Raw genomic sequence first — 24,097 nt, 5'->3', positions numbered from 1 at the left:
CAGCCCCCCTACGGCGGAGACGGCAGTGTAAAGCGAGACGGACCTTCGGCGGAGACAGCACTGTAAAGCGAGACGGACCGCGGCGCAAGGAGAGGAGGAGAGAGAAGACGCAACTTACTCCAGCCAGCCCTCCTCCGGACAGCGGCTCCTCTGCCTCCCAGCTGCCGGCGAAGATAGACGCCCGAACGGGTAGGCCCCTCGTGCAATTTGACCTCAAGGCATGACGTGTGACGTAAGTTGCGTCTTCTCTCTCCTCGCGCCGCGGTCCGTCTCGCTTTACAGTGCCGTCTCCGCCGAAGGTCTGCCGTGGTCCGTCTCACTTTACACTGCCGTCTCAGCCGAAGGGGAGCTGCCGAAGTGGGGCCGCATTGGATTTTTTTTTTCGCTTCGGGAGGAGGGAGAGGACTGGGGCTACCCCGGAGACCGGCACCCATGGACGCGGCCAGGGCAGGTGAGCGGGGGCTGGGGGAAAGTTTGCCGCTTACCCTTACTCCTGCCTCTATCGCAGGGGTAGGGGTAGGCGGTAAACTAACAGGTTAAACGCGCGGCAAATCGGCAGGGAAAAAAAGCGATAGTCGGAGCGAGCGTCACAGTATCGGAGGGAATAGCTAATTCGTTCATTAAATAGCTAATTCGTTCATTTACATATCATTTACATGCTGCGTGCGGGATAGGTTACGGGTCGGTTTCAAGAAGCGCTAAGGACGCGTGAAACTGGAGACTGTATCGCAGGATCACCTTAAGCGTCCCAATTGTGCGCCCACAGCGAGTTAATCTCCAACCGCACCTTACAGTATCGAGCTGATAGAAAGCCCATGCAAAGGAGGGCATTAAGCAGTACTCCCCCATGCAGGGCGACTGCATTTGGCCAGTGCACCTTTCTTACCGCTGGAAACTTAACCCATGGTCAGAGCTAGAATTAAGTTTCCAGTGCTAGTGCACTGGCACTTAAAATCCTTAAACAAAATGTGAAACACACCACCTAGCCGGATAAGTACTGATTTATGTAGCTGTCTGGTGCGGTTCACTGCTAGTTAACCGGATAAGTATGTATCCTGCTAACTAGCAGCGAATTACACCAAATAGCCAGATAGGTTTGTACTTATTCGGTATGTGATGCAGCCTGTCAGGGATACCTCCCCCCCTTCTCAAGTGTTTGGCCTGTGCTGAACGCACATTTTACACAAAATGTACTTTTTTTTTTGTTTTGGTTTTGTTTTTTTTAACTCCTGATGTTTTAGCATATCATTAGCTTACTGCATCGGGAATTAAAGAATAAATGAATCTGAGCATTAAAAATGTGCACTGAATACTAGTGCACAGTTTCTTAATGCCCGGATTACTGCATCGGCCGGTTTGTTTGCGAAAAGTACATTAAATATAAAGACTTACTTCCTTCAGCTTGTTTCGAATGGCATTTGCTGAAATATTCAAGGATTCGTCATCCATGTCTACTTTGGGTATTTCAGGCAACATTGGCCCAATAATTATTTCACTACTATCCATACTTGTCCCAGTAAAATGAACTGCAGCTCCCTGATCTCGCCTTCTCTTTCGCTCTTCCAGCAGCGTAGTTCGGGGTATAAATCTTCCAATTCCACTGTCAAAGGGCTCTTTTTTCTGGGGTCCTGTGGTAGGTGCTAGAATATTCTGTTCTCCCCACTGAATACTCTGAGTTGATGACATGGCCTGGCTGTTGTCTGCGGAAGTTTCGGGCAGCCAATTCCCATCGTGGGTTGGTAGTGTCACTCTCAACAGGGGATCCCCTGAAAAAGATGCTGTCTTTTGGGGTACAGACTGAGAAGGAGGTAAGTCAAGTGGGTAGGTGAAAGATGAATACGTAGTCCCACTGGAAATGCTTGTATCATTTGTGCTGAACTCTGATCTCTCTGGTTGTAAACTGTGCTCCGAATGCTCCGAGGCGGCCTGATTCTGATTCTGGTCCGTCTCCGTTACAAGCCAGTCTTTAAAACACAAAGGCAGAGATATCTTAGAAGTAGTATTTAACTTATTTTTTCAGCGTACTTTGGTTGAAACCATTTGTGGCAGACTTCAACATTTCCAAAACATTTACAATTTGCCTTCACTGTCTTTATATTCTTCCACAAGAAACCCTCTCATTTCATGCTCTACACAACACCCAAGTTTAAAGCCCTGCAAATTGTGCTACAATCGATTAGTGCAGTTTTTCTTACCAGAGGACCCACTCGTTTCTCTCTTTGGGTTGCCTATATGTAGAACCATTCACTTACGCCCAAATTTTAAAAGCCATGCATGGGTAAAATTCGGGGGTTACATACATGGCATGGCCCTGTGCGCACCGTGCACATTTTCAAAAGGGCCCAACCCATGCGTAATCCCCAATACACACAGAAGTGCCAGGCCAGCTAAAAGGGACAGGCTGGGGGCCAGAGGAGCAGTAAGTAATGAAACAAAAAATCTGGAGTAGCTAGGTAGGGGTGAAGAGGAGAGGCAGTTCCCAGTGCGCATGTTATAAAACAGCTGCATCCATAAGCGTGTGCTGGGAACTGAGCGCCTTTTAAAAAAATCGACCTCTTATCGAGCAGAGCAAAAGCAGGACTTCATAGAGCAGCTACAGACAGCAAAAAGATAGTGCTAGCAATAAACTAATGTTATTTAATTGGCATCGAACAGGAACAAGCTTAAGTAATTATATGTGGAATGGCATAGGGATACTTAAAACATGCCCATATGCTAACGTGGAGGTCTGCATGATACATAAAGATACTAAGATACTACAGATGAAAAATAATACACCTACATGAAATTCTTTTTGAGGATTATATTTGGAAAACTGCATTCTTTTTTTAAATGGTGCAGTTAGGGCCAGATTTTGGGGTGGCTGAGTTGGGGGGGGGGGGGGGCACCCTGGGCACTGCCAGCATCACCCATCCTGCAACAGCATGGCCATGGTGGATCCCATCCTGCCGCAGCTGAAGAGAGGCCCAGTGGCTACGACGGACACCATTCTGCTGCAGCTGAAGAGAGGCCCATGGTGGGGGTTTGCCATCAGATGGGGAGCGAGAAGAGGAGGAAGAGTGCTCTTTGCCCAGGGCACCATTTGCCAAACATCTGGCCCTGGGTGCAATAAGAACTTTTCAACCCCAACAGCTGCTAAGAAATATTACAACAAGAAAAAAAAAGATAGATAGGTTATCTATCTTTTTTTTACAAGACTCTCTAGAAAGTTTCGGACTCATAAGTAAGAGACCTTTATAAGTAATACAATTATATTAAAAAAAAAAAATAAATTCACATTTACTATTACAAAAATATCTAGTAATTTTGTTCCATGAACTGCTCTTTCTTCAGACATCAAACTGCGGGATGGATGGAGCATTGCAGCATGAATGCTCCTGGCACACGCCTAAGCTGTGTTTGAATACTGCACTAGGAGAATGTTCTTGCTTCTCTCACATTTAACATAAAATAAAAGAACCAGTGATTACCTTAACAATCACAATGAACGCATGCAGTTCTCAATATCCAATGTCAGCATTGTGTTCCACATGAAAAGTTTTATCCTTCTCCTTGCAAATTAAGATCCAGTTCTTAACACACGCAATAAAGCATCTTGTGAAATTCGGTCTCCAGGGGACAAAACCAAGTATAGCCTTCTGGCCTGAAGATTAGTTTTGTAATATGAGAAAAGAATGCAGCAGCTTATGTACTAAGCTTTTTACCCCATACACAAAATGGGAGAAAATCCTTAGCACATCCAGCCCCAGATGTCTTCAGATATTCAACCTTTTATGTGGCACAAGAATTTTCCTGAATTAAGGCATTAAACCACAAACCTTTTTTTTTTTTTAATTTTTATACTAATTTCTTCATTACCCTAGAACAACAAGAAAAGTGTGGATAAATTCCACAATATAAAAAGAGTAATAAAGTAAAGTAAAGTAAAGAAAGCTGGACAACCACTGAACAAACTCATTGGTAAGCCCATAATTACTGAACTGTGGGGTGGATGCAATAAAGTGCACCCAACCTAGCGCACAGGTTAAGGAGCAGTTGGACACTTGATTTGGACGTGCGAGACTAACACCCAATGCAATACGGGGATTAGCACTGTGTAGCTGATAGCACTCATCACATGGAAATTCCATGTAGATGAGGCTATTAGCTATTACCCCCTGAATGAGTAAATCCCCAGGCATCCAATGCACAATTTTTAACCCAGAAAATTTAACACCAGCCTTGGAGCTGGCATTAAGTCATTCGCAAGCCATGGGCTTATGAAAAAAATCCTCCACAGGAGGAGGAACCATAGAGAACAGTAGAAAACTAAAGAATAAATTAAATTAATCATTTACAAAAAAAAATAAAATTCTAAATACACAACATAAGAACATAAGAAATTGCCATGCTGGGTCAGACCAAGGGTCCATTAAGCCCAGCATCCTGTTTCCAACAGAGGCCAAAACCAGGCCACAAGAACCTGGCAATTACCCAAACACTAAGAAGATCCCATGCTACTGATGCAATTAATAGCAGTGGCTATTCCCCAAGTAAAATTGATTAATATCCATTAATGGACTTCTCCTCCAAGAACTTATCCAAACCTTTTTTGAACCCAGCTACACTAACTGCACTAACCACATCCTCTGGCAACAAATTTCAGAGCTTTATTGTGCGTTGAGTGAAAAATAATTTTCTCCGATTAGTCTTAAATGTGCTACTTGCTAACTTCATGGAATGCCCCTAGTCCTTCTATTATTCGAAAGTGAAAATAACCGATTCACATCTATTCGTTCAAGACCTCTCATGATCTTAAAGACCTCTATCATATCCCCCCTCAGCTGTCTCTTCTCCAAGCTGAACAGCCCTAACCTCTTCAGCCTTTCCTCATAGGGGAGCTGTTCCATCCCCCTTTATCATTTTGGTTGCCTTTCTCTGTACCTTCTCCATCGCAACTATATCTTTTTTGAGATGCGGCGACCAGAATTGTACACAGTATTCAAGGTGCGGCCTCACCATGGAGCGATACAGAGGCATTATGACATTTTCCATTCTATTAACCATTCCCTTCCTAATAATTCCTAACATTCTATTTGCTTTTTTGACTGCTGCAGCACACTGAGCCGACGATTTTAAAGTATTATCCACTATGATGCCTAGATCTTTTTCCTGGGTGGTAGCTCCTAATATGGAACCTAACATCGTGTAACTACAGCAAGGGTTATTTCTCCCTATATGCAACACCTTACACTTGTCCACATTAAATTTTAGCTGCCATTTGGATGCCCAATTTTCAAGTCTTGCAAGGTCCTCCTGTAAATGTATCACAATCTGCTTGTGATTTAACTACTCTGAATAATTTTGTATCATCTGCAAATTTGATAACCTCACTCATCGTATTGCTTTCCAGATCATTTATATATATATATTGAAAAGCACAATATACACACTCCAGGCTGATTTCACCCCTTGCTACTGTGTGTGTATATTGTGTATCCAGAATTTTATTTTTTTTAATAAATCGATGCATTTCATTAATCCTTTAATTGATGTTTAGTGGATCTCTATGGTTCATATTGAGTGCCCATAGCAATAAGAGCACAGCCACGTCTCCTGGGCACTAGAGACACACAATTTCTTCCTCGCATGTCCCTTTTAATGCACCAGCTTATTTTAATATAGCACCAGGTGCCCAGGAGAGGTGGATGTGCACTCGTTAAAAAAACATGCACCCAGCTTGGACACACATTTTTATGCACTTCTTATTGAATCGGCCTGAGTGTCTGGATATGTTCCTTCCTTGGCTATAATACCTTATGTAACACTGAATAATAAAAACGAAAGTAGAAAACCAAACATGTCAAGCTTTCGCATCCTACTTACATGGAGTAAGCAAAAACAAATGACAGCCATTGTCCAAAACATACACTGCTCAGAGTCAGCTACATACCTCTCTTAGATGTTGCTTTAGCTACAAACTTTCTTCGTTCCTGCAGCTTTTCTCTTGTCTCCTGGACAGTTTCAAATTCCGGAGCATAGCATACGTGAAGCAAGCCACCAAAGAAACTCCTTTCATCCAGTTTTCTTTTGGCTACCCTACAAAAAGAAATATTTTCTGTAAACAGCATATGAATAGCATCATATTTCACAGGAGTTTCAATAAAGCAACTAGGTAAGCATCAGATTCAACCATTTACACCACATTTCAATATCAACTTGCTCCAAAATTGATTGACATCAACAGCATTCTCGGCGGCAGGTCCTTGAATTTGGAACTCTTTACCAGATGATGTAAGATCTATTTCCTACAACAAGCTGTTTTTAAAAAGTGCTAAAAACGTAGTTATACATGCAGGCTTATAACATGGAACTCATTGCATGATATGCCAGGTCTTTTTAACTTTTTATTTTATTATTTTTTAGAAAACCAAAACAAATGATGGTACCAATACAATAAACATAAGACCATACTGAATAATGCGTGACAGTATAGTGTTTGCTATACATTTGGCCATCTATAGATACAAGCATTTGCAAACATATCAATGCAGGGGGCCACCATCTTTACCCCCCACCCCCTTATCCTGATTCCCTCATTAAACAGGTATTTGAATCTTCTCTCCAGACCCAATAAGGACCCCCAAATCTTCTCAACTGGTTCCCGAACATATAGGCAAGCTTTTCCATTGTAGCGATCTCAGCAACCTTGATCTGCCAACCACTAAGGGTAGGCGAACCCTTCCACTTATGGGGAATCTTGCAGCATGTATAAAGTGTCCAACCAGTTTTCTGTGACCCCATTGCCCATCTATTGGGCCAGATCCCTAAGAGATACAGTTGTATGTCTTCCACCAACTGTTGACCACAAATACATGAAATACATTTTGTACCTTCAGACCAAAATCTCTGCACCCCCACCACATATGTATATAAGGCCCAATGTGACCACATCCTCTCCAACTATTCTTGCTGGAGTTACAGAATTTAGTAAAAAAAAAAAGCAGGTGTCAATACATTCTATGCAGCAGTTTTCACATTAACTCAAGCCCTTTACTACATATTGTAATCTGCCTTGCCCGTTTTCAGATGGACTTCCACATTCTTTGATCTAGTTTCATCCTCAGATCAATATTCACTGACTAACCAACTTATTTGAGGTGCCTTTTTCACAAAGCTTTGACCTAAAAGTTATATGGAATACAGAAATCAAATGACGAGCTCGTTTTTTTTGTTTTTTTACTACAACACAGCACCCCCTCTATCCCTTTACTCTCCTTTAAGGAATCTGCCAGGTGTTGTACATGGGATAAATCATGTCGTAATTGTAGATAAAGATATCTGGTATTAGCCTGAATCTGAAATTGCTCCATTAAATCAGTAAAAGTTTTAAACTGCCCATCTTTCCACAACGTGGAAATCCTGTGCTTCCCAAGATGCAATATCTGGTGAAAAAAATAAACAGAGATAGCAGGTTTTGTACCAGACAGGTCATATAGAACCAAAACACGTCTACTGGTCCAAATCTCCATTGTACTGCCCTCCACACTCATAATGTGTGTGCAGTTATGGGATGACTACCAACCATCCTCCTGGATATATTGGAGGACCATGGCATATGTAGCAAGGCTGCAAAATTACACCCCCCTGTCCACCCTTCCTCCAGGGGAGCCCATGCTTGCGGCAGGTCAGTCCCAAGCCAGACTTGAAGGAAGGTCAGTCTGCATGCCCAATACCACCAGTGAATATTAGGGACTCCCACACCACCCCCCTCCCTGGGTTTCCCCACTGCATCGTATTTAAGTCTGGGCGGCATTCCCCACCAGAGAAAGTTCGACACTATCCCCCGCAACATCTGCAGTACTGCCACTGGTACATCGCATGGTAGATGCATAAATGGATAGATTAATCTCAGCAATATTGCCATCTTTATCAAATTCACTCGACCTAGTAAGGATATAGGTAGCGAGGTCCAGTTATGGAGGTCTGCCTTTATTATGTTTATGGCAGGATCATAATCCTATCTTTATACAAGGTTTTGTATTTTTTTTTTAGATCCATACTCCTAAAGTATTTGAAACTCAACCCAGCTTTACGGCAAGCAGAGTTGCTTACCTGTAACAGGTATTCTCCTAGGACAGCAGGATGTTAGTTCTCACACATATCATCAGATGGAGCCTGGCATGGAAAACTTTTGTCAAAGTTTCTAGAATTTTGACTAGCATGCTGAGCATGCCCCTATCCATGCAGGGTCCCTCTTCAGTCTCATAACATGGAATTTGCGAAAAAATAAAAACAAACATTAGGAAACCGAACTCCGTGGTGTGTGCTGGGCGGGTTTCGTGAGGATTAACATCCTGCTGTCCTAGGAGAACACCTGTTACAGGTAAGCAACTCTGTTTTCTCCTAGGACAAGTAGTATGATAGTCCTCACATATGAGTGAATACCAAGCTACAAGCTGCTCTCAAAACATAGGAAAGACAGCACTTAACAGGTGCCAACATGCACAACAGCTAGTGCTTTTAGTACCAAAGGAGATAGCCTGAACCCAAACAAAGGGCCCAAGGCAAGGAGAGCTGGGTTTCACAGCTGAAAAAAAAGAGTGCGGAGGACAGACTGGCTGAAATTGCTGTCACGTCAGCCATCCTTGTCCAGACAGTAATGCGAGGCGAAGGTGTGGAGGAAACTCCAGGTCACAGCCTTGCAGATCTCCTCCACGGGAAGCACACGTAAGTGGGCTACCGAAGCTGCTTGACATGGCCCCCAAGCAGCAACCCCGCCTGCGTATAGTAGAAAGAAATACAATCTACTAGCCAGTTTATAACAGTCTGTTTGGAAATGGCAACTCCCAATCTGTTTTTGTCAAAAGAGACAGACAGAGTTGCATGGATTGTCTGTGGCCTGCTGTGCGCTCCAGGTAAAAGGCTAGGGCTCCCTTGCAATCCAGGCTATGCAGAGCTCATTCACCCTGGTGCGAATGTGGTTTGGGAAAAAAGGTGGGCAGGACGATAGACTGGTTGAGATGGAATTCGTCACCACCTTTGGCAGGAACTTAGGATGTTTACGCAGAACTACCCTATCATGAAAGAACTTCGTATAAGGTGGGTACAACACCAAAGCTTGAAGTTCACGGACCCTGCGCACCGAGGTGACTGCAATCAAGAAGATGACCTTCCAGGACAGATACTTCAGGTGACAAGGTACTGTCTACCACTGATTGTTGATCTAGACAGTAGTGAGATATGAAGGTATGAATGGATGACCAGGTTGCTGCTTTATAGATGTCCTTGATTGGAACATTATGTAAAGTGCAAGTGTGCTAATGAGGTTGCAGTCGCCCATAGTTGATGCACTGTCACTGCATCCATTAGCACCATAGCGTGCGCAGTGTAGCAGAAATGAATGCAATGCGTTATCCAGTTGGATAGAGTTCTTTTAGATGCTGCTTTCCCTGGATTGTTCAGATTAAATGAGATGAAACGTTCTGAGGTTTTCCTGACCATTTGAGTCTTAGCCAGGTTGTAGGCAAGAGCTCTTTTGCAGTCCAACTTGTGAAGTAGTTTTTCCCTTTTATTCGCATGAGGTGTCAGGATGAAAATGGTTAATGAGATTGCCTGGTTCAAGTGGAATGCAGACACTATCTTCAGAAGGAAGTTCGGGTGAGTACTCAACAAGACCTTGGCATGGTGAAACTGCAAGTAGGAAGAATAGTTCACTAGTGCTTGAAGTTCACTTTCTCCTAGCAGAGGTGATGGCGATTAGGAAAAGCACCTTCCAAGAAAGGTATTTTAAGGAAGCAGATTCCATAGGCTCAAATGGAGCTTCCATTAGATCTCCCAATCAATATTTATATCCCACGATACAGGAGGCTTCCTAATTGGCAGGTGGATGTGCAATAAACCCCTTATAAAGCATGATGAGGGGATATGATGAGATGAGGTTACTCTGCTTTGAAGTGAGATACACTGCTATTGCACTAAGGTGTACTCTTATCGGTGTGACTGAAAAGCTTGATGTAGAAAGAAAATGTAAGTACTGTAGTAAGTCAACCATGGAGCTAGTAAAGGAGTCTAGAGCCCATTGGCTGCACCAGTTAAGAGTACCTTTTCCACTTAAAAGCATAGTTCCTTCTTGTAGGTTTCCTAGACGCTATCAGGATAGCCGTGATCTATAAGGTGGTTGTTGAAGATGTTTTAAAATTTCCTGCTCAATCTCCATGCCGTTAGTTGTAGGGATGAATGTATTGGATGAACAAGGGTTCCCTTCTCCTGGGGTAGTGTGCAAGACCAGTCGCACAGTCTTATTGGGATCTGTGTGGAGAGCTGTATCAGATAGGCGTACCACAGTTGTTGTAGCCATGCTGGAGCAATGAGAATCATTGGAAAAATTACTTACCTGATAATTTCGTTTTCCTTTGTGTAGACAGATGGACTCAAGACCAATGGGTATTGTGCTCTCCTGATAGCAGATGGGAGACTGAGTCAGATTTCAAAGCTGACATCAGCCTATATATATATCCGTGCAGCATGCTTAGCTCTTCAGTATTCTCTTCGAAAAGCCAGTATGGATATATGTTGCTTAATCGAGAACCTCGGATATCAAATCTCGAGACTGAGCAAGTATGGGTAAGTCACGGCATACCTCTAGCTCAAGACACACGTAGTTGCCCAGATGTTGGCGTTTATTGTTTGAGTGCACTGGTGGTCTCCAGTCCAAAGTGTGTGTGTGTGTATGTATGTATGTATGTAGGTATGTATAAATAAATATATATAGAGATAAAAAAAAATGAAGCAACGTATTATGTTTTGTGTGTGCTTACTATTTAATATACCCAAAAAAAAAACATCATTCAATTAAAATAATTATACTTTATTTGAAAATGTAACATGATATCAATTTTATTTGCTTTTATAAAACATGCCAACATCTAATAGAAATGTTCTTTATATATAATTTCAGCCCTGATAATAGTATCTTTAAACATACAGCTAAGACCCAACTAATGTTTACCCTCAATACTGTCCTACCTCTAAAGATGTTGAACATCTTTAACCAAAGAGTCATTTGAGACTAAGCTTAATGACTTTGTCTTCAATATACTATAATATCCTGAAGTATTAATAAGGATATATGATATATAAGTTTGAATATAAAGTGGTGTTTTCCACTTAAGAAGACCAATCATAGCATTGAAAAAAATCTAGCTTTTGGTGTTATTCATTGAGGGATAGATTGAGATTATAGGTAGGACAGTATTGAGGGTAAACATTAGTTGGGTCTTAGCTGTATGTTAAAGATACTATTATCAGGGCTGAAATTATATATAAAGAACATTTCTATTAGATGTTGGCATGTTTTATAAAAGCAAATAAAATTGATATCATGTTACATTTTCAAATAAAGTATAATTATTTTAATTGAATGATGTAGTTTCTGAGATTAATTAAAACTAGTAGTGATAGTGCTTTTTCTCCCCAACCACTGTGGTGTTTGGGGGTTTTTTTTGGATATATATATATCCCCGGATTCTTCAGCCGCAGACGAGAACCACAATCTCAGGGAATCGACGCTCTCATCCAGAACTGGCCAGAGGAAAGCCTCCTGTATGCCTTCCCACCCTGGCCACTACTGGGCAGGGTCATCCACAAGATAGAACACCACAGGGGATTAGTCCTACTAGTCGCCTCAGATTGGCCAAGAAGACCGTGGTATGCAGACATGCGGGGAATCCTCTACGTCTACCGCCATGCAGGGACCTTCTTCAGCAGGGACCAATCTCCCACGAAGACCCGGCACGATTCTCTCTTATGGTATGGCCCTTGAGAGGAGTAGTCTAAAGAAGCGCGACTACTCAAAAGCCGTGACTGACACCCTGCTTCAGGCACGCATTATCCTGTCTGAAATCGTTCCTCAGGTTCACCCCGGGCACCATACAGCTTACGTACATTACCATCCTTCCTTCCGAAAGTGGTTTCCCAGTTCTATATGAACCAGACCATATCCTTACCATCATACATAAAAAGTAATCTATTCAGCTATATGACCGATGTCTATTTGTATTATGTCCAATGCTGTGAAATTTGTGAATTATTATTGTGCTCTTATAACATGTTTAAATTCTTTAATTCAAAATGTGCCGCACTCAGCTTCCTTGTATATACACAGACCGCCCGAACCATTACTTAGCTGCAATTTGATGGCGTCTTCCTCTGCTTATTCATCTTTCTGACACCGAACCTGACTTGCGCAGGTTGGTGAGTTGATGATTATATTCAAAGGATGGGATAACCTGGATGGTTCCTGCCATAAGAGCATATGAAACCGCCATCTTTCCCTTCAATATAATTTGCCCGATGGGGACCAAATATGTAACAACATGCATATGTATGTATCTGTATTGCAGTGAAATTTATTAGAACCACATATTGGGTTCAGTAGTATACGATTGATGTTTTAGATTTGAACCCATATTAATGATCATTTGAGATATTTGGCACTTTTATATTGTCACTTTCTTATGTATGTTTTCATGGAATTTGCGTTAACACAGCTTGCTGTGATAAGTGTGGACTACAATTAAGTAAAAAAAGTAAAAAAAAATGCAATTCAAAGAGTGGACGATTTCGATTTTTTTCACCTTCAGACTGTTAAAAGTGCACTAAGTGCTATAAGAAGTTGTGAGACTAAGTAAAACCAGATTAAGTAGAGTTTGTGGCGTGGCATAGCAGTACATAAGGAAAACAGGAAGACTGAATAGGCTTTGTCTTTGTTATCTGCTATCACAGTCTTTTCTGCGGATCAAGCAGTAAAAAAATAAAATTTGTGACATACTTAAAAAGTTGTATAATATGCTGCAGAGTTCATCTGTGGGTATCAACACGAGCAAGGAAGGAAGCAAAATGTTAAAATATTTTAACATGTCTGACTGCCTTCAGGTAGGCTTGCAGGACTTGTTCTCAAATGTTTGCCACCGTTGCTGACAGACACCTGCTATGGAACGTAGGGCATTACCTGGCACTCTGTAAACGCTGGAATTTGATGAGGTAAACTTCTGTAAACTGCTCTGCTGGATAATCGTCTAGAGCATGGTACTCCTCTATGGCACCATACAATGCAAAATGTTCAACCAACTCCTTCATAACCCCCACGGCTGGAATACCTTGTACAAGCAAGTAACGAGATTCTAGGTTTATCGTGTACACCTATAAAAACAATGCAGAAAATGAATTCAAAACATGAGTTAGGCCAGTACACCTCTCTGCATTGGTGGTGGAGGAATAATAGCTATTGCCAAAATTAACATGGGATTTGAATGAGCGTGCTAACCTATAGGCACATCAGAGCCAATGCAATACAGTGTGCTCAGCCTAGTGCATAACTTGATGCACAGTCGGACGCATGTTTTGGACACACTAGAATAACTCCCAATGCAATAATGGGATTAGCGCAACCAAACCAGCATGTAGCGAATAGCACTCATCACATGTAAATGCCATGTAGCTAACTTATTACCCTGATACAAAAAATCACTGTGCACTTTTTAAAATGAAAAGTTAATGCCAGCCCCTGAGCTGGTGTTAAGTCTTCACGTGCTCCAAGCTGCCACAAAAAAAAAAAAAAAAAGCAAAAAAATATTGCTTTTCTGTGCTTCCTCCTTCTTGGTATCATCCCAGTACTAAGTAGGGGAAACCACAGGAAGCAGCAAGAAAAACCCCCCCAAATCATGAGGGTAGTCAGGTTAGGAAAACAGACGCTCATTAATTGAGCACCCGTTTTCCTAACCAGTGTACAGCCACATCTCCTGGTACCCGATACCATGGATGTGATAGTGATGCACAATTTATCACTAGCGCATCCTTTTTGGCGCTGCAGCTCATTTGCCTATTGCATTGGGCACCCAGGAGATGGGGGGTGTGCGTGCGTTGAAAAAAAACCGTGCGCCCACTTTGGTTGCACGTTTTCTCAGCGTTTGATATTGCATCGGTCCCTTTATGTGCAAAATTCCTTGCTGCATCAGTAGTAGTTTGTGCACAATAAAGTGTGCCTACAACTGAAAGTTAAACTGCGCTCTGCAAGACGCACCTTATTACGTTGCCCTCAGAGCTGGCAGTCCGGAGCTATCCTCAGGTGGTCGGACTGTGCTGGCGCAGGCTCTGGGGGCAGGACAGTTCCGGGGACTGCAGCTTCTTGTTGCCATTGCAGAGGCGCATAAGCTACGGCTGGCGAACCCTTCAATTCCGCTGCTCCAACGGAACGCGAGCGCATGCTCAGTTTAGCATGGTCACCATGGCAACCAGAGGACGCCAGGGCAAGCGGGGCAGTTTGTACGCCTGCCCACTAGTCCTCACCCGTGACGTCAATGTCACAGACAGGCCGACGGACAAACCAAATATTTAAGCATGTTTTAATACATAAAACACGCTAAAAAAAATGTTAAGGTATTACTGTTAGTAGTAATAACCTCTTATTTAAACATGAGTTTATGTGACTTTTAAAAGTTAAATCTTGCGTGCGCACATATTTTGGGATTAGTATCAGCCATCATACGTATAGGAGAAAAATATCATGAGACTTCATAGAAAGATTGGCCCTTGTTTCCCACATTAATTACAGCTGAGGAAGAAACCTTGCAGTTGTCAATGCTCAAGCACTGCAACAGCTCTTTGCGCGGTGCTTTATGAGCTCTCAAGACTCTGGTCTCCCACCTCGGGGTAACTGTTTTGGACTGTGTGCGCCTCTGCTACAGGGTTGCTAACTAGCTCCTTATGTTTTTTCCAGGCTAGGATGATCCAGTTTTGCTTTTATACCACTATAAGCATAAACTTATAGTTCTGATTTCTCTAACAAAAAAGCAGCACTGCAAATCCATGCATGGGAGGTGTGAGGAGGACCAGGAATGAATCAATCTGTCCTTAACAAAAAGTGGAGCAAGTTGGCAACCATATCCATGTGTCTTCCAGAGGCGGCTCGGGCAGGTACCGCAGTTGTTCTTCCCCATCACCTCAACCCGTCTCTCGACCGTGACGTCACTCACCTTCACGGCTCGTGGCCGCCGCCCCTCGCGGTATTTGGGCCTGCTGTGGCAGATCTGCCGCTGCTCGTGATGTCTGAGAGGCACGAGCTCCGCCGCTTGTCCCGCAACCGCCATCTCCGCAAACCCTCCCCCGACACGCCGCGCTCACATCCGTTTCTCCTGCCTCTGCAGGAAGACGAACCAGCAACCACCCAACCAGAAAGAGCAGAAATCCCAGACTCCACCCCTGACCCGCTCTGATTGGGCCTTCTCATAAAGGAAATTCCAAACAATGTTTACAGAGGGGGAAGGTTTGACGTTGTCTAGAACTCACTAATCCCGTAATTGTGTAAAGCTTAGAAGTCAAGTACGAGTCATCTGTCAGTACAAAAGTTGTGCTTACTATAGAAAAGATTGTCTGTTGGCTGCATCCCAGTGCTTTTCTACGTCTCGGGTAATCCCTCTATCCATTCCTCTCCCGGAGATGCCGGAGATGGTATTTTCGGCCCACAGACGGGCGGTAGACCTTGCGCATGCGCGCTGGATGGAACACAGGCAGAGCGTAGGCCTGAGATGCTGGGTGACGGCGGCGCAGCTCGCGGGGGCTGCGTGGTCTCCCTGCGGTTCACTAACGTCAGGAACTGCTTCTTGCAGCTGCCGGGGCGCGTGGTGGCACAGCTGCGTCTGCAGCAGGTAAGGGGGGAGGCGGCGGCGGGGTTGTGCAGCCGCTCATGCTGCTTCTTCATTGTCTGTCGGCTGTCCCACGGTCAGAGCTGCACCCGTTTGTTCTTTCCGCCCGACTCTTATCTTCGGTGGGAGCGCGGGAGCCGGGCTGTGTTGCTGACAGTTGGTGACCGGTCATGAGTCTTCTCCTCCTGAGCTTCGGGAAACTTTATTGGCCAAAGAACATGTGCCTTATGTTGTGAAAAAAAAAAGAAAGAATTGCAAAGTACCTAAAGGACGAGTCTCAGGGCCCTGTTGTCCCCCATCTTGAGATTTTTTTTCTGGCTTGGGGGCAGGATAACATATTTTGCTGCTGTGTTTCCTATTTCCCCCGTGATTGTACAACATTTTCCTGTTCGCTCTTTTGTGGGACTAGAAAGTCTTTGATTTTTCGCTGTCAGCTCTAGGGAAACATGAATATCTGATCTCTTCGTATTTTGCACAGTACAGAAGACAAACCATTTCTGTTTCTCTTTCTCCAATGTTGTACTGCATACAGAGTTAGACACATTGGGATTTCTGTTTTAATGTTTGCACGGTTCTGTTTCTAATTTGTGATCACTTTCCAAGTGTTTTACCTGAAACGATGTATTCTGATAGCGTTTCCTGGTAGGGATTGATCCCAGTCCTGCTTGTTGTGTTTTCCAATCTGCACTTTTCAGTAATAGGTCTGTTGGTTTTCCATCACTGATTGTGATATTGTATTTGTTATTATCACATCTTTCATAGGATAGGCAATAGTTTTGTTCCTGTAAGATTATATTAATCATGTAACCCAGCCCATTTTTTGGGTTACTAAGAGGTCTTGCTACAGCCTAGTGTAATTAGGGGAGTATCCGTTCATGGACAGCCTTCCCACTGATGGAGCTGTAATGGATACAGTTGGTCCCGAGGTTTTATAGCAGAGCAGTGAAATAGGCTCTGGGGGCAGTATTGATTGGAGAGAGAGGTTGTATTTTTCCTATGTTGGATTTTGGGCCTACATGGAGCCTCCAAAATCCTCCAGGATAAGCCAGAGGGCTCCACTGCTGTACTATCCCCATGAGGTGCAAAGTGGCAGCTCTGGAAGTGATTTTTGGGATTTTGACCTTTTTATTTAGAGGAGCCCTGCAGGAGGCCTGGGCCTTTCCGAAGCCAAGGATTGGGGAACCCTGAGTTGAAGACGCCTAGTGTTTAGGCTCAACAAAGGTGTTACCCATTGTGAGGATTTCCTAGTTATGTAAGTTAGGGAAGATTTGTTTTCCAACATCTGGGAGAAAGTGTTTTTCTGCCTTCTTCCTGCCCATCAAGGGGATTGGCAAGAATTGCAGTCAATAAAGATTCCTACCACCAGGGATCCCACCAATAGATCAGTCTACTAACTGTGGGTAAAAGGTTTACATTCAAGGGAGGACACCCATCTTGTGTCCACAAAGAGCCCTGAGAGACAGAGACATTAACTCTGTGCCAAGATAGATTTTTGTGCCATCAGGAGGGGTTTCCCATCCATCCAAGGGGGCCTAACCCAGAAGGACCACTGCACAATCTAATCCAGAAGTGTGGATGGATTCCTGGCCTAATAAAGGCTAATGCACAGATAGAGGAGAAAAGGTCTGTAATTGAGAGAAGCTGAAGAGACTGTGGTGTGTGATTGTGCCATTCGTTGAAACTGTATCAGTAAAGTATTATTTTGGACACTGCCAACATGGTCCGAGTATTGTTTGTTTGGTGCACAGCAGCATGAGGGAGCTCTAGCACAACTCACTAGTTGCTTCATTCTGGGACCGGAGAGGACTCCTTTCCACTCCTAGTCCAAAGGACCTGCACCTTGGGATGGGAGGAGAAGTAAAAGCTAGCCAGGGTCTCTGCCCTAAATAACTTATAAATAACTTTGTTCCCCTCTCTACTTGACTTGTACTTTGAGGGATTACGCTTAAGACCCTTATGGTCTACACTGACCCTCTGCAAAACACAGCCTGTGTCAGGGACCGATGTTGCATCATTACATTAACTGTGAAGCTTAAGTGAGAGTATATGACTGCCTGTCCAACATTTGATAATAAATATTGGACTTGGATGAGCAAAATTGGTTGACATTCTATGTCTGCAGATTGATAAACATTGCCTTCACACAGCTCCTTCCTCTATGTATTTTGTTTTGGTGTGTGAAATTTCTCCAGTAATTACTTGGTGTACTTGCCACTTACAGTATTTTTGAATATTCCAAACTGGATATCTACCCCGTTCAAAGCAACCTGGTCTTCCCCTATTAAATCTGGCAAGATCAAGGCTAATCAATCTACCATGTTCTTCACTCTCTTGAGAGAATATATATCCACATATCTAGAGCCCATAATTCTCAGTCTCGCTTGGACTACCTGTTGGTGCCCAGGCAGCATTTCTCAAGGGTACTTACAGTAAACATAGTCCATCTCGAAATTTCTGACCATGCATCAGTTTGGATTTAGAGGGAACTCGACCAAAAGATGTGGTGCGTATTTGGAGGTTTCCAACTTACCTTTATCATCACCAAGCTTTTAAAACACATTTGAATCACAGGTGGGAGAAGTTTGTTAATCCTAACCTTCAATATAAGGATAATCCAATATTGTTTTGGGAAACCACCAAGGTGATGTTAGGAGGTGGCGATATGGCCTATATTACTGGTAAAAAGAGAACCTGCGATAGGGATATTTTGAGACTGGAAGACTGTGCTTGGACATGAAAGCTTTGGAGCAGAAGCAGTCTGTTGCAAATCGTACGAAATTCTTTTCCACTCAAAGGGAGTTAAATTCTTTGCTACACCAAAGGGCTACCAAAGGCCTTTTGTATTATAAATAAAAACTGTTTCAGGATGGCTGTAAAACAAAACCAAAACAAAACTACTGGCTAATCTTTCCAAAACATGGGGGAGGGGGGGGGGATTTATCTTGGCTATAAAGAGCACAGCAGGGGAGTGGTAAATTCTAATAAAGAGATTTATGACATTTTTATTCTATTCTTTATGCTTTGGAGGAGAGAGATGAGGAAGCCATGAATGAATACCTTATTAACTCAAAATTACCTAAGGTGTCTGCAGATCAGCTCTTGGAATTAAACTCACAGAAATTCAAACCATAATTAAGAACACCAAATTTTTGAAAGCCCCTGAATTGATGGTTCTATGGGAGAATTTTACAAGATCTTGGAAATTCACTTGTATGTCCCAGTGTGTGTAGTATGTTTGAGCAGTTAATCAATTTGGGTCACTTTTCACTGTCCAAATAAAGCTATTACAGGGTTGCCAAAAAGTGGCCAAGATTCTATGCTTTGAGGATCTTATAGGCCTATTTCTTTCTTTAATTTTGACATGAATCTTCTGGCCAAGATCTTTCCACACATCTAAAAGATCAAGTTGTAGACAGATATAAGAAACCCCCTTACCTGTCATAGATGATGTCTTAAGATTCACATTAGTTTGTCCAAAAATTGGTCATGCATGTAATTAAAATCACCCCCTCAGATCAGCAAAGGCTATGAATGCCCCAACAACAATTTCACCAAGGAAGAAGAAAATCTATGATCATAGATATTGGGGGAATACATATTGCAAGAACTACTGATTGTCCAAAACCAGTACCTTCAACGAGTAAATATCTCCCATTCGGGTCTTTAGTAATCTAAGAATCCTGAAATGTAATATTTTTCACTATTAAGATGGCCACCCCTTCATGCCTGAAGATCTGTAATATGCCTTCCCCCACCCATAGTCTTTTACAGTTGTTTATGTTTTCTTACCTTGAATCTGATGGGATCTTATATATTTTTAAATACACCGACCCTTTCCCAGAAACATTCCAAGTTGCAGAGCACATGCTTTTAACTGCTGCTGTGTACCAGCATGAGAAAAACATAAATAAAGTTGAATCTTGTCATTTTCAACCCCTGGTCTCCCAGCCTAAATCCAGGATTGCTAGCCCACCAAGAACTCCAAGGTTGCACAGATACGTACTCTTATAGAAACCCCACCTAATATCCCCCAACCCCTCCCTCTCCACCTCCCAAGAGAACAAGAGAATCTCCTAGCATTTTGATAGGTGTGAAGGCCCCACCTTCATAACAAGTTAAAACATTGATTATAGAAAATAAAACAACCCAAACAAGCTAAATGAAATGTCAGTTTTGATCTTGAACACAACTTAGTTTCTGATCCTGAATTGGATGAAGACAATGGTATGTTGCAAGATACATGGTAAGCCCCTTAGTCAGTCATAAATGTTCATCAGAACAATATATAGACCCAGCAATACTATAAGCTAAATAATAAGCAAAACAAAAAAACTGGAAAAGATTTCTCCAGCATTGTCCCTTCAGATGCAGTTAAATGATGACACCGGAGCTTAGTCAAGTCACCAGGAGCTTCATGGGGAAAACATTTCTTTACAGCACTGCTCCATCCTGAACCTCCAATACTCTTTCCCTATCATGAGTCCTGCAGCAAATAATACTCCTGAGGGAATTCTGCACACACAAACTTAAAATTCTGCAAACTTTATATTGGTCAAAATAACACAATTTACCTGATAGTCTTTAAGTAATTACATTTTAAAATAATACAGAAAAAAGTTATTACTTAAAGATGCAGGATTTCCCTAGAAATCCACTGTAAGAGAGTCCCTTCCAATTGCTTTCCTTACTCCCCTGGCCACTTTGCCCTCTCAGGCCCCAACTCCTCCACCTGCCGGTATCTCTCCCCTCCACCTCTAGGCTCAACCCCTTCCACTCTTGCCAGTCCCAGAGTTTGACACCGTTCTCAATACTGCCCCTCCCACAGGCTACCTATGTCTCTCTCTCACGCACCCCTTCACACAGGCTCTGTCTCACACATACACAATCCCTTCACACAGGCTAGCACCCTCACATACACACGATCTCCCAGTCTCTCTCTCTCTCTCACACACACACACACTCTCCTTCACAATCTCCTCATATAGGCTCCCTCTCTCTGAAACCCACACTCCCCCCCCCCCCCCTTACCTCCCATGCTCTCTCACCCTCATTCTCTCTCACCGGGGCCTTCCATCTTCGTCGTGAACAGAGCAAACTCCGTTCGCGGCACATGGGGCCTTACTACTTCACTGCAAGCGGAGCACGCTCCATTCCCAGCATACAAGGGCCTTCCATTTCGCCGCAAACGGCGCACCTGGGCCTTCATCTTTACTGCGGACGCGCTCCTTTTGCTGCATGCCAGGGTCTCCTCTACTATTTTCTGCGCAGAAAATGTCAATTCTGCGCTCCGCAGTAGCGCATAATTCCCCCAGGACTAAAATAACAACTGTTCATTATACTGACCCAGATAAGTGAACTTATAAGTACAAAAATGCTTAGCCAGGGTTAATCATCACAGCTGAGTGTCATAAATCATGGGACTATTATTACTACAGGCTTAAAGAACAAAGATATCGCAAAACCAGGGAGAGAGAAAATAAAACTATTAGCATTGTTTAAGCAAAGACAGCTTACAGTTCCCAAGACATATCACTGGCTAGCAATAAGGAAACTTAAAAGATCAAACCTTGGCACAAATTCCCGAAATAGTGACAAAGTGCAAAACAATATATGGATTTAAGTAGCTTGTTTTTCCTCACTCAGTTTAGACAGGAATACTTGCGCCTCCTCCACAGATTTAAATGACTCACATTTATTTTGATAACACTCTTATATGGGCAGGAAACTGCAGAGTAAAACAAATCTTTCTCTCAATCATATTTGTGCATATTGGGGAGAGAGCTCTGCAGTGTGCTGCTATTGTCATGGAGCAATATGAGGACCCGCTGCCATTCATACTGTAGAGATCTCACTTTTCTGTATGCCTGCATAATTGCAGCCTTGGGGATGAAATCCAGCACTCTTGCAATGACCGGATGAGGTCTGTTTCAGGAAACTACATGTTGTCCTAGTCAGGCCTGCTCTATCCTCAGAGGATCATGTGTTTCAGGCAGGCTTAAAGTATGCAGAAACCACATTTTTTAAAATGTCCACCAACCAAGTATCTGAGTGATTCTGGCAAGCCAAGAATGCGTGCTTTATTTTTGCTTGACCTTTTTTCTAGGTCATCAATACTCTCTTCATACTGAATAATTCTTTTCTGAAGTGCTTGCATCTCTGTCTCTAATCACTGTTGGGCTGATACAGAATGGACGCTTAAGAAAAAGTGTGGCAGTGCCGGGCGCCCGCTCGTTTGCCGCGTGCACATCTTGGTTCACAAGCCGCTCGATTCAGTATTCAAATTGGACGCAAATCCAAATGGCATCAGTGAAGCGGTAGGCATTCGCAATCCATTTTACTGAATAGAGCGGTATGCAGCGCCTATACAGTATCCAGGGTGCGCTGGTACCTGTCATTTCAAATGTCATTCCACTAGGTAAGTGGATGGCTCTTTTCTACAGACCCCGCTGCCTTGAGCGCCCGGCCGGGCGCTCAAGGCAGCGGTGCCTCTGATCATGGACGCCCGGATACAGGCAGGAAGGTCCATGAACGGACGCTCTGACCTTGGACGTCCGAGGACGTGGTTTCCGTTCATGGACCTTCCCACCTGTAGGCCCCGCTGCCTTGAGCACCCGACCCGACTTCCAAGTTTCCCAGAACATACATGGATATGCCACACTGTGGATTCTCTGGTGTACAGTTTGACTGGCAGCACATAAAAACTATTTAACAGTACATACATGGATCTGCAACACGGTGTATTCTCAACTCAGGTATGCATTCTTATTTCAGCGTCTACTACGGCCTTATTCTAGACGCAGGAGGAGGCATCCATGTCTCCGCTGGACCCCGGAGCCTCAGGACACCTAGCGGATGCCCATCTCTCCGGTGTCCGTAGAGGCGTCCATGTCCGGAGCCTCAGACGTACAGTTTAACCCTAGCGTGGCGCGGCTCCCATCTAACGCCAGGGACAGGGTAGGTGGTAAATATTCAGGTTAAAGACGCGGTAAATAAGCTGGTTAAAAGGGCGATAATTTGGGCACACGTTACTGTATCGGAGAGAATAGCTAATACGATCATTAACACATATATATGCGGTGGGTGGAAACGGATACGCGTCCTTTTCGGCAAGCGGTAAGGACGCGTAAAAGCCGGTACTGAATTGCGGGTACGCCTTACGCATCCAAAACGTACGTCCAAAGTGGGTTAAAAACCGGGTAACCACGGCCGCGCTTTACTGTATCTGCCCGTGTGTTAGATCTTCTACCTTGAGTATAAGAAATTGCCATGCTGGATCAGGCCGAGAGTCCATCAAGCCCAGCATCTTGTTTCCAACAGAGACCAAACCAGGCCACAAAAACTTGGCAAATACCCAAACACTAATAAGATCCCATGCTACTGATGCAATTAATAGCAAAGGCCATTCCCTAAGTCAACTTGATTTATATCAGTTAATGGACTTCTCCTCCAAGAACTTATCCAAACCTTTTTTAAACCCAGCTACACTAACTGCACTAACCACATCCTCTGGCAACAAATTCCAGAGTTTAATTGTGCGTTGAGTAAAAAATAACTTTCTCTGATTAGTTTTAAATGTGCCCCATGCTAACTTCATGGAGTGCCCCTAGTCTTTCTATTATCCGAAAGAGTAATTAACCGATTCACATCTACCCATTCTAGACCTCTCATGATTTTAAACACTTCTATCATATCCCCCCTCAGCCGTCTTTTCTCCAAGCTGAAAAGTCCTAACCTCTTTAGTCTTTCCTCATAGGGGAGCTGTTCCATTCCCCTTATCATTTTGGTAGCCCATCTCTGTTCCTTCTCCATCGCAATTATATCTTTTTTTGAGATGCAGCGACCAGAATTGTACACAGTATTCAAGGTGCGGTCTCACCATGGAGCGATACAGAGGCATTATGACATTTTCAGTTTTATTCACCATTCCCTTTCTAATAATTCCCAACATTCTTTTTGCTTTTTTGACTGCCGCAGCACACTGAACCGATGATTTCAATGTGTTATCCACTATGACGCCTAGATCTTTCTTGGGTTGTAGTACCTAATATGGAACCTAACATTGTGTAACTATAGCATGGTTTATTTTTCCCTATATGCATCACCTTGCACTTATCCACATTAAATTTCATCTGCCATTTGGATGCCCAATTTTCCAGTCTCACAAGGTCTTCCTGCAATTTATCACAATCTGCTTGAGATTTAACTACTCTGAACAATTTTGTATCATCTGCAAATTTGATTACCTTACTTGTCATATTTCTTTCCAGATCATTTATAAATATATTGAAAAGTAAGGGTCCCAATACAGATCCCTGAGGCACTCCACTGCCCACTCCCTTCCACTGAGAAAATTGTCCATTTAATCCTACTCTGTTTCCTGTCTTTTAGCCAGTTTGCAGTCCAAGAAAGGACAT

General features: G+C 43.2%; 2 protein-coding genes across 4 annotated transcripts in view; one reads left to right on the top strand and one right to left on the bottom strand.

The window, feature by feature from the left end:
* The window catches only part of RBM48 (RNA binding motif protein 48), a 44,538-nt gene extending 29,041 nt beyond the window's left edge, over nucleotides 1-15,497 (bottom strand). The window contains exons 1-4 of one of the 3 annotated variants that reach the window (XM_029588871.1): nucleotides 15,397-15,497; nucleotides 12,992-13,182; nucleotides 5,933-6,078; nucleotides 1,393-1,964 (exon numbers count right to left, since the gene is read on the bottom strand). In XM_029588871.1, coding sequence (XP_029444731.1) covers nucleotides 1,393-1,964; nucleotides 5,933-6,078; nucleotides 12,992-13,119 — 846 coding nt within the window. In that variant the 5' untranslated portion in view covers nucleotides 13,120-13,182; nucleotides 15,397-15,497. Of the gene's footprint in view, nucleotides 1-1,392; nucleotides 1,965-5,932; nucleotides 6,079-12,991; nucleotides 13,183-14,062; nucleotides 14,212-15,014; nucleotides 15,207-15,396 lie in introns of those variants that run through there. The other 2 variants (XM_029588870.1, XM_029588872.1) reach the window with 2 other exon arrangements.
* PEX1 (peroxisomal biogenesis factor 1) overlaps nucleotides 15,488-24,097 on the top strand; it is a 189,344-nt gene continuing 180,734 nt past the window's right edge. Inside the window, exon 1 of the mRNA XM_029588869.1 lies at nucleotides 15,488-15,686. Coding sequence (XP_029444729.1) covers nucleotides 15,567-15,686 — 120 coding nt within the window. The 5' untranslated portion in view covers nucleotides 15,488-15,566. The remainder of the gene's footprint in view (nucleotides 15,687-24,097) is intronic.

This window comes from Rhinatrema bivittatum, chromosome 2 (assembly GCF_901001135.1).
Source record: "Rhinatrema bivittatum chromosome 2, aRhiBiv1.1, whole genome shotgun sequence".
In the NCBI taxonomy this organism is placed as follows: Eukaryota; Metazoa; Chordata; class Amphibia; order Gymnophiona; family Rhinatrematidae; genus Rhinatrema; species Rhinatrema bivittatum.
The sequence above is the reverse complement of the archived record's forward strand: the minus strand, read 5'-3'. Positions and strand labels throughout refer to the sequence as shown.